This window comes from Danio aesculapii, chromosome 5 (assembly GCF_903798145.1).
Source record: "Danio aesculapii chromosome 5, fDanAes4.1, whole genome shotgun sequence".
NCBI classification, from domain to species: domain Eukaryota; kingdom Metazoa; phylum Chordata; class Actinopteri; order Cypriniformes; family Danionidae; genus Danio; species Danio aesculapii.
In genome coordinates, this window is record NC_079439.1 from 42,227,981 (window position 1) to 42,244,167 (window position 16,187).

The 16,187-nt window shown below is 38.6% G+C and overlaps 1 protein-coding gene across 1 annotated transcript in view; it reads left to right on the forward strand.

The window, feature by feature from the left end:
* The window catches only part of ncor1 (nuclear receptor corepressor 1), a 116,055-nt gene that overhangs the window by 54,504 nt on the left and 45,364 nt on the right, over nucleotides 1-16,187 (forward strand). The window contains exons 15-18 of the mRNA XM_056458225.1: nucleotides 8,700-8,830; nucleotides 9,510-9,700; nucleotides 11,364-11,462; nucleotides 14,728-14,790. Of these exons, the coding sequence (XP_056314200.1) occupies nucleotides 8,700-8,830; nucleotides 9,510-9,700; nucleotides 11,364-11,462; nucleotides 14,728-14,790 (484 nt within the window). The remainder of the gene's footprint in view (nucleotides 1-8,699; nucleotides 8,831-9,509; nucleotides 9,701-11,363; nucleotides 11,463-14,727; nucleotides 14,791-16,187) is intronic.

A 16,187-nucleotide genomic window follows, 5' to 3' on the forward strand; every position in this document is an offset into this window, starting at 1 on the left:
GTTGAGCTGCAGTAATGAGGAGATGATCTGATCTGCTCCACATATACACACACATACACTGCCTGACCCTTCAGCCTCCAGCAGCCCTAGGCGCTTTCAGTGAGCAGGCGTATTTGCAGCTGTTTTGGTTTGCTTATGTGGGTGTAAGTGTTTCCTGGTGTCTCTTTAGCTACCTGGAAATATACAGTGCTTGTTGTAGCTTCCTCTACCACTTATTCTGATTCATATATTCACATGCTGATTAAAAAGAGAGGGCATGTGGGTTCAGTTCTTATCTTATCTTGAAAGCACTGTGTGTGCTTGTAAGTGTGTGTGTGTGTGTGGAGTAGGTCTGTTAACCGAGCTCGTCTGTGTGTGGGAGGAGTGTATGACCCTGCTCCACATTAGAGACCCATAAAAGTGTTTGTGTCAGTCGAGTTCAGCTCACGTGGAGTTCTGAGCTTCGTTCCAAACAAACTTCTGCTCAAGCCTTTTGTTCCCAGAGTCCCCCGAGAATGTTTTAGAGTAAGCGAGGGAGAGAACTAGCCAGAAGAATATGCATAAGCTGGAAGAACAAACTATTATTTAGTTTTTTTTTTCCATCTTGAACTGGCAGCTCGTGTGTTCTGCCGTCCCACCAGAGCTTTTTCGGAGAAAGAGGGAGGGTTGGAGAATGTGAGTGTGCGTGTACGCGAGACACCCCTCCTGATCTGTGCAGTGGTATGCGCCGTTTGTACTGACACCAGTGAGAAAGTTGTGGAGCAGCTTGTTGTGCCAATCAAAATCCTGACTGGGCTGGGTTAAGATCGGTCAGTCTCCTCTCCCCTCCACCCCGCGGGGATTACCTGGGCTGACCCTGGGACCCAGATTAGCTAGCACTCGCACGCATTTTTTTCTTCTTTTTTTTCTTTCTTTCTTTTTTTTTTGTCGGTGTGTTTGTGCATGAGATGGAGAAGTCACCGCTGTTTTAGCAGGCTTAAACAACCCCGTGGCAAGCTTTTTGGGAATATGCGCCATTGATCTGCCGAGCCTGGTCCTACAGCTAAGGATCAGATACAGCACAAACACTGCTGCCTGAAACGCAGGCTCCTGCTCAGCCTGTTCCTGTCACTAACTCTGGCCTCAGCTGCACAGCATTCTGGGATATATCATGGGATGAAAGGACTTTCAGTTGGGGCAGATAACGTAGATGAAGGTACTGTATTTATGGGTGACTGAATCAAATGGCTGTTTGAGGAAAATATTGAAAGGCTTGTATAGTTTCTGCTGGTTGTTAATGATGACATAACTGGTATAATTATTAACAGTGTTTGGAGGGTGAACATATACATGCTTTTTGTGGTTATCTTTGCATGTGTTATTGACTTGGTGACATCTACAGGTTGGGAGGTGTGCTGCGAATATGTTTGTAACATTCTTTGTGTTTTACTGGCATCAAAACAAAGGCATCAATTCAAATATATATCTTTAAAAACATATTCATTAATCAAAGCAATTTTTAAGTTAAGTTTGTTTTTATTGTGTTGGTTTTTATTAAGATTGAAGTCTTTTTTTTTTTTACAGCAGGCTTGTGATCGCCATTCTTGTTTTGTGTGCAAAAAAGTGTTTTACTGATCATTCCATGTCAGAAATTCTGAGTTTTACAAATACATAGTGATTTGCAACAGAGGCATTCTTTTTTTCACTGCATTTGAGGCAAACTTCTTTTTTCTATTTTTTTTGCTACAAATTGAAAATCTTTTAAATGGTTAATTGTTAAAAAAAGAAGAAGCTACAAGTAAGTTTAAAACGAATAAGTGTGTGTTGTTATCTGAGATGAGTGGGGAATTTAGCTGTGGTTATTTGCAGCGCAGGTTGTGTTCACCGCTGCTTCACCTCTGTCACAGAATGAAGTGTGTCCAAAGGTTCACTTTAAAGTTGTAAAGCTAAAGCTTCCAATAAAAGATAAGGTGACATATTCCATGAATGACAGTGGATTAATATTAAATTCTGACTTCCTCTCCAAGCTTCATTGAGATGCAAATATTGATATTATTGATAAGCGTTCTGCATCCTATTTGAAGAAACAAAAAGTGTCTATTAATGCAGTTTGTGAAGTTATTTATGAAATGTCTTTTGACCATGTCTAAGGTTGCAAGCATTGTTAGTAACTTGTTATAACATTGTACCATGGTACATGTTCCTACACATCCAGAACATCCTGCATTCTTTTCTTTTCCATTGTACTCCAGCTGTTTTACAAAAGGCCTGTAATGAATTGTGTTCAAAGGGTAGTTCACCCAAAAATGAAATTTACTCACTCTCAAATGGTTCCAAATCTGTTGAACACAAAATAATATATATTTTTTTAAAAATCTGAAAACCTGTAACTATTTCTTCAAAACATCTTTTTTGCTCAACAGAAGAAAGTTAAACGGGAGAGTAAATGACAGAATATCGGACACAATTAGGGTCTTCTATTTTTCATTTATTTATTTATTTGTTATTCTACACCTAATGCTTTGTATTTTACCTGAAATTGCAAATTGTTTTTTATCTTTATAAAGAACTTTTCCAGTACATTACAAGTTCTCCAAGCTTAAGTTTCATACAGCTACATCAAAAATAGTGACCATGCTCTTTGACTTCTTGTGGCAACGATTCTATTTATTTATATGTGTTGCAGCCAAAATAGTTGATATCTGAGAGTTGCTGTTGTATAGCATGTGCACAAAATCAGTTGAACATTTGTTTAATGGCTTTAAACAACTTTTGCAGTTTTGCTTCAGGGATAAAGTAAGACATTTGTTGGCTTTGTGTATACCCACTCATTCCCACGATCATACAGCCTCCTGAAAAATGAAGAAAACTTTTATATCAGGGCTTGAAATGTCAAGTGAGACATGAACAGAAACTTCTCTATAGCTGTGGCATGTTGATATAGGATTTATAATGTTTATTATTGTTTTGTTTTTAGTGCTTTTTATTGTGGTTTTATTAGTTCGTTTTCAGTTTTAGTAATTACATTTTCTCCAGTTAATAGCCAGTGGAACATTTAAATTGTGTTGTATTTCATTGAAATTTCAATTAAGGATTGTTTTAAATAGTTTAATTTACAAATAACAAACATTATACCATTGTTAGTTACATGTACATTGTCATTTATCAAACCTTGACGAAATAATCATGCTTTAAAAATAATGAAGTTATCCACTATTCATGTTAGCTGTCAAGAACTGATTTAGGCTTTGTGGTTTTTCCTCGCAAAGTGTCTTTAGATGGAATGTAAAGTGCGCTCCGCTCTTGAATGGCTGTGATGGGCTTTTAGTGTGATCCATGCGTCGGTTTGTTGATGTGCTATAAGTGGAAGAGAGCACATCCTCCTCCTGCCCTTAAGCATAAAGAATCAGTGATCGATCCTGCGTCCGTCCGTCCGCTCGCACGTCTTTCATGTGTTGGACCCTTTCTCCTTTTTATTTTTGTTTTGACCTGAATTATCTCCGTTTCCTTTCCTTCCTTCTTATTTGTTCTCCATGTCTCCGTGGCAGAGGTTCTGACATTTTTTTGGTCCCATCTGGCAGCTGCACAGCTTGTTTGTGTTGGCTGAGCTCTGCTTGTTCCAGTGCTTCTCTTTCGTGGAACAGTCTGAGGAGGAGGAGGGGCTCCGGTCCCGCTGTCCACGCCAGCAACCAAGATAAAGAACCTCGGGCCATTAGCACACTGGCTCCCTCTCCAAACCAAAGAAAGAATGAAAAAAAAGGCCCTCTTTACTGCACTTAGGCTAATGTTAGTCTAAAGGAGACCGTGTCTACTCGCACTTACATTTACGCTTAATACCGCCTGACTGTCGACTTGCATATGTAACGCTGCACTCGACTGTGGCTGTGTTCACGTAAATATTTACTTGGCTTGGTAGTTTTACTTTTTTAGATTGGTGTAACTGACCCAGTTCACTTTCTGTTTACAAAAACCTTAATGTCACCTGCTTTGCCCATGCCGATAATCTACAGTGAATGGCACGATCTTGTGTTTGGAAGGCTACCAAGTAAACTCAAATTACAGACCTAATTTCCTAACTCAATTTTGATTTCTTGTAAGGCTTGTAGTGTTTTGAAGATTGAAACAGAAGTGCAGCATTTAGTTTTATTGGATTTGCTTTCGAAATATTAAAGGAACCTAAAGCTTCTTGTTCTGCTCTTATTCTGATGGCCTTTTTTGATGCTAGATAATGGGGTCCTGCTTCCACCTGCTGAATGAGTATGGGTCAATCACAATAAACTGTCAAATCACTTCATTTAATTTGCAATGTAATGCTTTTTGGTAACTTTGTCATATGACTTCCCATGATCTACATTTTTGAATGAATAATTAATGAAATAGTTTAGGCGGCTTACCCAGTGTTGCAGCTGGAAGGGCATCCGCTGGATAAGTTGGCGGTTCATTCCGCTGTGTTGACTCCAGATTAACAAATGGACTAAGCCGAAAAGAAACTGAATGAATTTAGGTGGAAGTGGGTAGCACAATCGACTCACAGCAAGAAAGTCACTGGTTCGAGTCCCGGCTGGCTCAGTTGGCATTTCTGTGTGGAGTTTGCATGTTCTCCCCGTGTTGGCGTGGGTTTCCCCTGGGTGCTCCAGTTTCCCCCACATTCCAAAGACATGCAGTACAGGTGAATTGAATAAACTAAATTGGTTGTAGTGTATGGGTGAATCCAGGAGTGTATGGGTGTTTCTGGAAGGGCATCCGCTGCGTAAAACAGATGCTGGATAAGTTGCTGGTTCATTCCACTGTGGCGACCCCTGATTAATAAAGGGACCAAGTTGAAAAGAAAATGAATGAATGAATGAATGAATGAATGAATGAATTAAATAATTAATTAATAATTGAGTACAATTAAAAATTATTACATCTGTTTCTCTGTTTTTTTTTTTTATTAATTTTGTTTGTTTGTTTGTTAAATATTGAGTACTTCAAGTTAAAATGGTTTCCATAAAAAAATAAGCACCGCAACTGTTACAGACACAATATTAGATTGATTTCTCACAGATCGTGTGACATTGAATAATGGAGTAATGGCTTTACTGTAATTTGGATTGAATGTAGGGTGTCTACGGGGTCTTAAAGTATTAAAAGTTGATAAATTAGTGTAGAGAAATGTAATGCCCTTAAAAAGTATTAAGTCTTAAATTTTTTGTAAGGTATTAAATTTAATATCATTTTTGATTAATGTATGTTTTTATGTTAAAGTTTTCTGCGAATAAAAGCATTCTGCGAATATCAGCATGCTGTGTATTTTATAAAATCAGTGAAATCCTACTAGATTTGACATCATGCTGATTTGTTTATTGCATTTACCAAGGCAACACCATTATTTTTGCAGCTCTAAAGGTGCCTACCTGCTGAATTAGCTAGATTTAATAGATTTTTATTCAGTAGATAAATAATGTTTTAGTTTTGGATTAATTTCTTTCATTAATATTTATTAAATATACTCTGTTAAAATCTTTCCAGCGTTTCCAGTTGAAAAGTGGTTATAAGGTCTTACAATCTATGGAAAGAGCTTTAAAAATGTCTTTAAAGATATTGAATTTCACTCTCTGATTCATGTGTGTACTCTGGAATTAAAGAATTCTTGCTAAGATGGTTTTTTTTTTTTTTTATTTGTTGTTGTTTTTTTCTATATTTTGGTATGTCAGTGACCCGTAATTATATCAGATCCATGACAAAATATGCAAAGGACCCAATTTCATGTATTTCTACATGTTTGTGAACATTAGCCCCTGTGCTTTCATGAAAACAGGTGGAGGAATGATTTTTGTACTTCTGCATTCTGCTGTTATTAAAAAGACGTTCTTCTAACACTCTGTTTACACTTACAACACTTTGGGTTACTTGTGTTTTTTGCGTGTGAATGGTGTTTCCTCAGTCTCTGTGTGAGAAACACCTACAAGTCTTGATTCTGATTGGCCAACTGTTGCTCTTCAACATTCACTGCTTCTGTTCATAGTTTTCACCATCTCCTTCCTCTTTTCTTATGGCATCTGTGTCCTATTATTCAGCACTTAAGCTCACATTATTGTATATGCTCTACAAGTTTAGATGTTTGGCCTCCTTTGAAATGCTGTTTGAGCATTCTTGACTTGTCAATCATGCATTTTGTCCTATCTACTGTTCGAGGGGAGGTTAGCTTCACATTATTCAGATTGATTTTCTTGTCAGGTTAGAAGAGAAAGGAAGAATTTGCAAAGGAATTTGCTTTCCTTGTTAGGAAAGAAGACCTGAAGGGTTGTGATGAGTAAAAGTGTGTGAATGTTGTTTTTTCATGGAAAAAAGTAAAGGGAGAGACATGGATGGATCAGCAGTAACCAGACAGGAATTCTGTCTGATTCAGTCCAAAGCAGAAATGATTAAGCACAAGTTTCGGTGTACTATCAGCCAATCAGATTCAAGAACCAGACAGAACTGTTTTATATAAATATATATATATATATATATATATATATAAATATATATATATATATATATATATATATATATATATATATATATATATATATATATATATATATAAATATATATCAACAGTAATAAGTCCTTAGGGGAGAAAAACAGCATTTTTTTCAGTGAACATTTAAAACTATAGCTGAACAAATTATTACAGAACAGGTAGGTGACATTCGAAGACGATCTCTCTCTTTTGTATTTTGTAGTGCTGTGTTTGTACCATAGTAATCTGCCAGTGTTTGTTTTGCTCTGACTTTTTCGGTGTTAATTATTGATCTCCCAATTGCAACAGAAATACTGGGAAATCTCTGTAGACTGATGGCATTTCATGCCGTTCAGCCATATAATTAATAAAAATGTGAGCAAAATCGCCTGTTTTGTCATCATTTCAGACGTTACACTAGAGAATTTTTCAAATACTTGCTCTAAAGTGACGTTTGTGAAGTAGCAACATTTTCAGTTGTTCTGACATAAGCTGCAGATGTAAAAGAATGGTGGTAGTAGTTCCTCATACAAAAGGGTTTTTGAGACTCTGTGTTTGATTTTCTTTTTTTAAATACACAATTATGCTGTCAAACTGTTGTATAAACACAATATCACACTCATTGCAGTATGATATGGCTGTATATCATCACAAGTGGGACACTAAGGCACTTAGCCTGCGACCTGGAGACAATGCACGCCTCCCACCAGTGCCGTATCCATAGACTAAAAAATTATGTACAAAGTATCCGTGACCTCACTCAGGTTTCTGAAGAAGGCAAAAGAAGTTACAAGTAGGCGTGGCTACCCGTTGCCATTTTGTTCGCGCATCATCGCACCAACCGGGGGATACCAAACCAGGGCAAAAAGGCTGAGCGTGATCAGAGCTGCAAACACCTGCTAGCACTTTGCTTAGACAGGCTTTTCTTTGGGAGAAACACTTAATACTTTATTACCTACGACTCGTTTGTGTTCTGACCACATGTGCTTGGTTGTACACTATATCAATCAAGTGTTTAGTCTTTTAAAAACACTGTTGTAATACACTGAGCCACTAAACATTGTTCTTATGACGTTTTTCTTCAGGAGGAAAATGTGAGTTTCTTCCAAATACTTCAAATATAGTCTGTGTTAGTAAACAGGCATAAAACTGTATGACAACGTGTCAGATGACTGTTTTATTGCCTACAGTTAATCAATCTGTCAGATTCTGGAGAGCATTAAAGGTCTAAAGAAAAATATAAATGATCTTAAATAAAACAAATACATTTGTAGAGATGGTTTTAAAGTATATAATTTCACTCACCTGGGAAATGGATGCCACGTGAATGGTTTGTGAGCACAATAAAGTGCACACAGCATCCCATATCATCTGATAATTGTAAGAAATAAGTCCAAAAAGAAACTGACTGCGTAAAGCCACATAAAACAAAACAAAAATACGATGTATATGCTTAGTTCAGCGGCTGATCAGCCGGAATCAGCTGAGGTGAAGTGACGGCGACCAGTGAGACCTAGCTAACACTCAAGTGGCCACGCCCTTAATTATGCAGACTTAATATAACTTAATATAAATGAAACGGATGAAAAATTTAACCCCCTTACGGTTGTCATGAAGGGTAATATTAGTCATATGAACTAAAATCGTTCTTTGTACCAGGCTGTAAACACCTTTTCTTCTGCTGTAAAGTTGGCCATTCTAACAGTGGGCTCATTAAACATTTGCTCTATTATGGAGCCAGGACTAGCTGAATTTCAATGAATTGCTGTTTCAGTTACTTCCATATTTGCTACACGAGGGAGAGGGGGAGGGTGCTGCTTGGCCATATCGCACTGCTTCTCGTGTGTGTGTGTGTGTGTGTGTGTGTGTGTGTGTACACACAAGCTTCCAACCTGTGTTCTTTAATGCTCTGTAAATCTATAAATGACTATCTGAAATTCTTGTTAGATTTCCAGTTTATTTTGCATCTAATCATCATTCATTTTGAGAAAATTCAGTGAACAACGGTCCATGGAAAGTGACCTTAATATATGTAACCTGGATTTCATTTGGATTAAATATTTGTTATCCTTGATTTAAAGGAACTAGCGATATTGTCCAGTTGATGTTTGATGGTGTATAATCAATCCTCCTTAGCTAGTCTGACACAAAGGTGAAATGTTTTTTTTGTGATGGGACCCTGGTCACAGATCTGTGCTCTTGAAAAGGTCAGCTGTCTAAATGCTTCTGGTGTTGTGCTTCTTTTCTTTTAAAGCAGATAACACGACCTTCACAGGAAGACAAGACAGAAGACAAGAACGAAGAGGACAAATCAGAGAAAACCGAGAAGAAAGAGGACGAGGAGAAAAAGGAAGAGGAGGAGAAAGATGAAAAAGAGGACTCTAAGTAAGTCTCATGATTTTCCCCCCTTGCTTTGAACTGGCCTCACTTCACCCTATTGCCCCAACTTCACTGTGAAATCCCAGAGCCACACACACACACACACACACACACACACACACACACACACACACACACACACACACACTGAACTGTTGAGAGCGATATCAGCACAATTATAGGTCTTTTGAAACAATGTGGGATTCACTCTTAGAACTGCAGTGTTTGCGAAAAACGTTTCTCTTAATTCAGAAAGAGCCCAGACGATGAAGAGCAAACAGATATATTTGATTGTTCTCTCAATGAGAATGCAGTAGGTTAAAGTAGGTGAGATGATCTGGTTTCTGTGAGGTGAGCCTTATTGTAACAGAGGCTTAAGATTAACCTCATTAACTCATTTGCTCTGGAGGAGACGGTGTGCTTTACTCGGGACCTGTTATGTCACTACCAGGAATTGCACAAAAAGTGGAATTCATCACGAAAAACTGGGATTTTTTACTTTTATTTGAAATGTGTGGAGATCTGGTTTGTGTGCTCATGCTATGGAAATCCTAGAAGTCTAAAAGTCCATTATTAGGTGAGAAACTCGCATGGTGTTTACTGTTTGCTTGATCTGACCGACTGAGTAGAGGCAATTAAATTTAGAGCAGTAGAGAGTGTTGATATATTGTCTTTTCCTTCTTAGGGACATCAGTAAAGATAAAGAGAAGTGTGAGGGAGAGGAGGAAGAGGGTAAGGAGCAGAGCACACCACGTGGCCGAAAGACCGCAAACAGCCAGGGCCGCCGCAAGGGCCGCATCACCACTCGCTCCATGGCCAATAATGAGGCTGCATCTGTGGTGGCTGAAGACCCACCTCCACCACCACCTGAACCAGGTAACACTCACAGTTGTTTATTAACATTCTCTTGCCTTTTTTTGAGTTTTCATATTATATATCACTTAAAATAATTACAGAACATATTATATACTATATTATATACATATTATATACATACACAGACACATATACATATACACACACAGACACTCACCGGCCACTTTATTAGGTACGCCTTACTAGTACCAGGTTGGACCCCTTTTGCCTTTTAGAACTGCCTTAATCTTTCATGGCATAGATCCAACAAGGTACTGGAAATATTCCTCCGAAGGTTGGTCAATATTGACATGATAGCATCAAGCAGATTTGTCGGCTGCACATCCATGATGCGAATCTCCCGTTCCACCACATCCCAAAGGTGCTCTATTGTATTGAGAACTGGTGACTGTGGAGGCCATTTGAGTGCAGTGAACTCATTGTCATGTTCAAGAAACCAGTCTGAGATGATTCAAGCTTTATGACATGCCGCGCTATTCTGCTGGAAGTAGCCATCAGAAGATGGGTACACTGTGGTCATAAAGAGATGGACATGGTCCGCAACAATACTCAGGTAGGCTGTGGCATTGGCACACGATGCTCAATTGGTACTAATGTGCTCAAAGTGTGCCAAAATAAAATATCCCCCACACCATTACACCACCACACCAGCCGGAACCGTTGATACAAGGCAGGATGGATCCATGCTTTCATGATGTTGACGCCAAATTCTGATCCATCCGAATGTCGCAGCAGAAATCGAGACTCATCAGACCAGGCAACGTTTCTCCAATCTTCTGTTGTCCAATTTTGGTGAGCTTGTGTAAATTGTAGCCTCAGTTTCCTTGTTAGCTGACAGAAGTGGCACCCGGTGTGGTCTTCTGCGGCTGTAGCCCATCTGCCACAAGGTTGGACATGTTGTGCATTCAGAGATGCTCTTCTGCATACCTCAGTTGTAACGAGTGGTTATTTGAGTTACTGTTGCCTTTTTGTCAGCTCAAACCAGTCTGGCCATTCTCCTCTGACCAATAAGACACCCACAGAACTGCCGCTCACTGGATATTTTCTCTTTTTCGGACTATTCTTTGCAAACCCTAGAGATGGTTGTGCGTGAAAATCCCAGTAGATCAGCAGTTTCTGAAATACTCAGACCAGCCCGTCTGGCACCAACAACCAAGCCAATTAAATCTTCTTTCTTCCCCATTCTGGTGCTCGGTTTGAACTGCAGCAGATCGTCTTGACCATATCTGCATGGCTAAATGCATTGAGTTGCTGCCATGTGATTGGCTGATTAGAAATTTGCATTAACAAGAAGTTAGACAGATGTACTTAATAAAGTGGCCGGTTAAAGTAAAAATCAAAGAAGTAAAAAAATCTGACCTTGACCCAGAAGATTTAACTCTCTTTGATCTGTAAATTGCATAACTTTGTTTGGTAGTTGGAAAGTAGCTGTCATGTAACTAGGTTCAAAATATTGTAAAAAATCTACAAAATGTTGGTCTAAACAGTTCCTTAAATTGAACTTAAATACACAAAACAGAAATGTAAAAAAAAATTATGAGAAGACTTGAGAAATGTTAGTCTGTCCAAACAAACCAGTTTGCTTATAATGTATCCAATCTTGTTCACAAAGTACACACAAAAGCACAAAAAGTCCTGAAGGTTTATTCTGTGTTTTGCTTAGTTCTGCCAGAGCCAGCACCCCCTTCTAAACCTGAGCTGACACAGAAACCAGCTCGAGAGCCCGCAAAACCCTCTCCTGCAGCCAGCGCAGACACACGAGGTGAGCACTATCTGTTTCTCACATACTTTAACCTCTCTCTCTGTCCCTGTTGAAATGGTTTCTCACATCCACACACACACTCTCACCTCTCAGAAAAGTGCTGTGATGTCTGTCTGCTGATCGAGCGGTCAGTCTAGGGGAAGTGCGATCTGTTTCTCACTGACCTCATTACACAACCTCAAAGTCACCTACTTTGCTGTTTCTCTGACCATCTAGGTGTAAATGTGTGTGTGTGTGCTATAGAAGAGAGTTTGTACAGAATTATAGAGGCTTTGATAAGGTAGACTAACTACGTTCCCTACACTTTTCGCTATTCAGCGCACTCAAACAACCACTCCTCCGTCATTGAAAGCCAGATTACACAGATGTTTGTGTGATCATTTGTGATTTGTGTGGTCATGCAATAGGTGAATATAAATTTTGATTTATGTCTTTAGGACTAGTAGTTTTTGAGAAAAGATAGGAAAAGTACGGCTTACGCATGTGTGCGGGAGATGATGGGTATCATCTTGATAGGTACTCCGGTGTTCCATACTCGATTAAAATAGTGTTAACTTCATTTCACCGGCAAAAATGGACATAGTTTTAAGTCTAATTAAAAACCAACATCAGAATATACTATTAATGTGTTTTACTTGAAGTTAATGTTAACAACTTTTTATGAACGTTTGAAATGACATAACTTTACAATCATTTGATTTTCAGATCATGTTTATTTTATTACAGCATGACGATTTAAAATATTAAAACATTAAACTCATGCAAATTAACGCTAACTTGACTGACCTTTTACGAATATAAACATCACTGCACAAAGATTATTCGAACAGCGTTTCAGCGTCTCTCAGGCTCGCTCTCTGGCAGAGAGTTGCAGCATACACTGAATCTGCACGCGCAGAATTCTGCAGATTTTTAGCCCATCATTGATTCTGTTTATTTAATTGTGTTTATTTAATTTAATTGTTATTAATTACAGTAATATTATTGACTAATATGAAAATATTCATATGATTTATTTACAATTCAGTTTGTAAAGTAATATTTTCTGTCTTTTAGTAGAAATATTAAATGAGAGACTTGCTTTAACCAAATACAATGGATCTAATTGGATTTGCATTGCAAACAATAAATAAAAGTTTTAAAAGTTATTACTTTTTATTTCATATATTAAGGTTTTAGTTATAGTACTCCCAAAATATACATAATATTCATTTCATAAAGGCTGTAATACGCTCTGATGCATAAATGAAATGCAAATGCATACTGCCGTTGCTCTAAATGTCTCCCTTCTAAAGCGACACTCGTCCCTTTAGTTTGCCCACTGTCTGGTAGACTTTAGGTAGGTAGGCCACATTAGGTAGACTTGGCAAACTTATTTAATTTTCTCGGAAACACATGGGAGGAGGGTCTCTGTTGTGCTCGGGGGTGAAAGAATGAGAAATAAAGATTTCGCAGATGTACAGCTTGTCTACGACCCATAAGTATTTGTTCAGACATTGGCGTTAAAAGGTAATCTGTACGGATCATGGTTAGTCTACGTTACCCGGTGCTCATTCAACATCGATCTTTCAGCATTGTTTTACTTTTCTTTCACTGTTATGACGTCTAGTGTGTTTACTGTTTATTCCCATTGCACTCTTTTGTTGCTTCTGTTAGTTTGCCTTTGTGTTACTGTTTTGCTTCATCTTGCTCTCTCCATGAGAGTGTTTGTCCGTCCTCTTCTATCTCCAAATCCCTCTCTTCCTCCTGCCACCCTACGCCAGACTCAAGGTCTCTGAGTTTGTGTTGCCGTGGTGACAGCGGGTGGAGGGATTGCCATGGAGATGATAATGAGAGGCAGGTAAACGCAGCAAGCATCAGGAGGAGTTTTATTAGAGCGAAAATGGGAATGAAAGACCGGCCTGATTGTTTCATATGGCGTTCGGCGCTAGTTTAAAAGAAACCAACAGACCTCAGCACTTTCTAAATACACCATTTTTAGGGATTTTAACAAAAGCAATAGTCCCAACGTATTTCCTGTTTACATTTTTATTTTTCTAAAGCTTCCGAGAATTCAAAAAGAGTCACATGTTAATAAATAATGTTATGACCGCTGTTTTAACATTAAGATATGATTGACTTGCCTCTTGTTACAGTTAGGAAGTAGTTTGATAACAAGCACGAAATGTCGACGGGCAAATGAGTCTATAGTGTTCGTTATGGTTTGCCACTTGGGTGGATTAGAGACGTCAGGATGCTTGTCTGATTAGCACAGCGTAGTACCTTGAAGATCGCTCAGCGTTTGTATTTTGTTTTTCACCATAGAGTCTCAGTCTGGCCTCAGTGCTGTGTATTGTGATCTGATGGAGCACTGTTAAACCACAAGCCCACAGACTCGGCACGTCTCGCCTGATGAACTTTGTGTCTGTGTTTGATTTCCTCTCATCTTACTCCCTCTTTAAAGTGGGTTTAAAGTTTTAAACAGACGCTCCACATCCATAATGCACCAATTTTATGTCTAAACCGCCATCAACATGACAAAGCAGCGGAGCACGAGCACATGAACACAACGCGCTCGCTCTCAGGGGTCATGGGGTAATGTAAACAGCGTCTAGTGGGTCACCAAAGAGACGTTTATTTGAAGAGTTTTAGCGGAGGTTCGCCACACAAGTCATCCAAACACTGGGGGAACACACACTCGCGCTCTCGCATAAATGTCAGAGGTTCACACTGTGCTAAATCTGTCTTAGTGTTTAGTCAATTTCAAGGAGACCCTCGGAGCGGGCGGGAGAGGAGTGCACAGGCTGTCTTTCTCTCTGTCTCCGTCGCTCTCTCTCTCTCTCTTGCTCTCGCTGTAGTTTGAGTGGAAATTGCGTAGGGAGGGGTTGTTGCACTGCTCGCTTCAGCTCGGCTACTGTTATGAGAGAGTCTGCCTAATGATATGGGTGAGTGAGTGAGTGTGTGTGTTGGTCTTAGACCCAGAAGGGTGGTGCTTCTGCACTCCTCCACTGTCTGCTGGAGATCAGCTGACTGGACTCTCTGAGAAAAAGAGGGAGAGACGGGAGAAAGCGTGAGTTGAGTCTGCTTAGTGGAGTCCAGCGAGCAGCAGGGAGGGAAAGCAATAAACAGGGCAAAGGACAGAAAGCAGTTGAGGACAGGAAGAGAGAGAGAGGGAGGGAGGGAAGGTCTTGAGGAAGGGTGGAGGTCTGGGCTGAGGGAGGGTGCGAGATGAGTGGTGTGTTGTAGCTCTGCTCACTGACGCTGCTGACTGTGTGTGTCGCTGCAGGCGCAGTTGAAGCTGGAGAGACGTCTCGCTGGACGGAGGAGGAGATGGAGATCGCCAAAAAAGGTACTGCTTGGTTTTTACTTCATCTCCCTAACTCCCCCCACCCCCCACCGGCTCCTTCTCTGCTTCTCGATTGGCTCTGCCCGATCTCATCTTCATAAGCACTTGAACTCACTTTTGCTCTACTTCTTTGATGGCTGTGGTTTTGCGTGCTTTTAGTTTTGCGGAAGTTTGTTGGGGTTTCATCGGTGAGCATCCTCTCTGTAGTGATTGCTCAGATCAGGACTGTACGGCAGTAGCTGCTGCAAGTGTTGTGACCGTTTGACACACTAGAAACTCTACAAGATGACCATTCACCTCTAGACACACTGAGAGAATGACTGGAATAGCGGAGAGGCCAAAGGTTCTGCTTTGGGTTTAAAGTCAAATGGGCTTTTAATGAAAAGGTTTTGAGCAAATCTCATGGATCTTATGTCCAGGTTACGTGTCACCCCAAAATATTCTCCCTAAAAAGTATTGTTGTTATTATTATTATTATTATTATTATTATTATTATTATTATTGATGTTGTTGTTGTTGTTGTTGTTATTTTACTAATAGGAACATGTATCTAATATAGTATGGCAACTTTTGTGACAAATTATTCTACTATTCAGTTATACAAAACTATAACAATTACAAATATTTGATTCATACAAAAACGTGTTATTCATTTTTTATGTGAATAAATATCTTTACTCCTCAAGAACAAATTAAACCCATCAAAAGAACGAGTTAAGACTTTAATAATGTTACAAAAGATTATACTTTGAATAATCACTGATCCTTTGTTCATTTTCCACAACAAAATAAATAGATAGAGTAGGATAGCTTCTGAAAACAACAAAAAATGTTTCAATTTACAGTATGTTGATGGGAAAAAAAACAACATTTTTGATCAAGTGCCACTCTGGTCTTCTTACCAAAGTCATACGAACTCCAAACTGTCAAATTACTAAAATTAATATAAAAAACTGTCAAAAAACTAAATTATTTCCATTATAATAATATAATATAATAATATAATTCAATTTAAAGTAATGAACAATTATTGAACTGTTTAAGTTCTATTTCTGTTTATATTTTAATTATTTATATATATTTATGTATTTAAAGACATTGCATTGTATAAACAATTTACCGGGCACTTCCTTGGTCAACCGTCTTCATCTGCATATTTTACTTGCATTTGCAGTATTTATGATCAAACCATGAAATGTAACTGAAGTACGATTCTTTTCTTTTTTTTTTTTTTTTTTTTTTTTTTGCCAATTATTCGTAGCATAATTGACCTTCAATACTTTTTTCAAAGTATTATTATTAATGTACAAAAACAGAAAATATGAATATATTCTTTATAATCCATTTAATATTTGCTATAAAGCAGATAATAATAGGATAGATAAATCTAAATGGTCCTG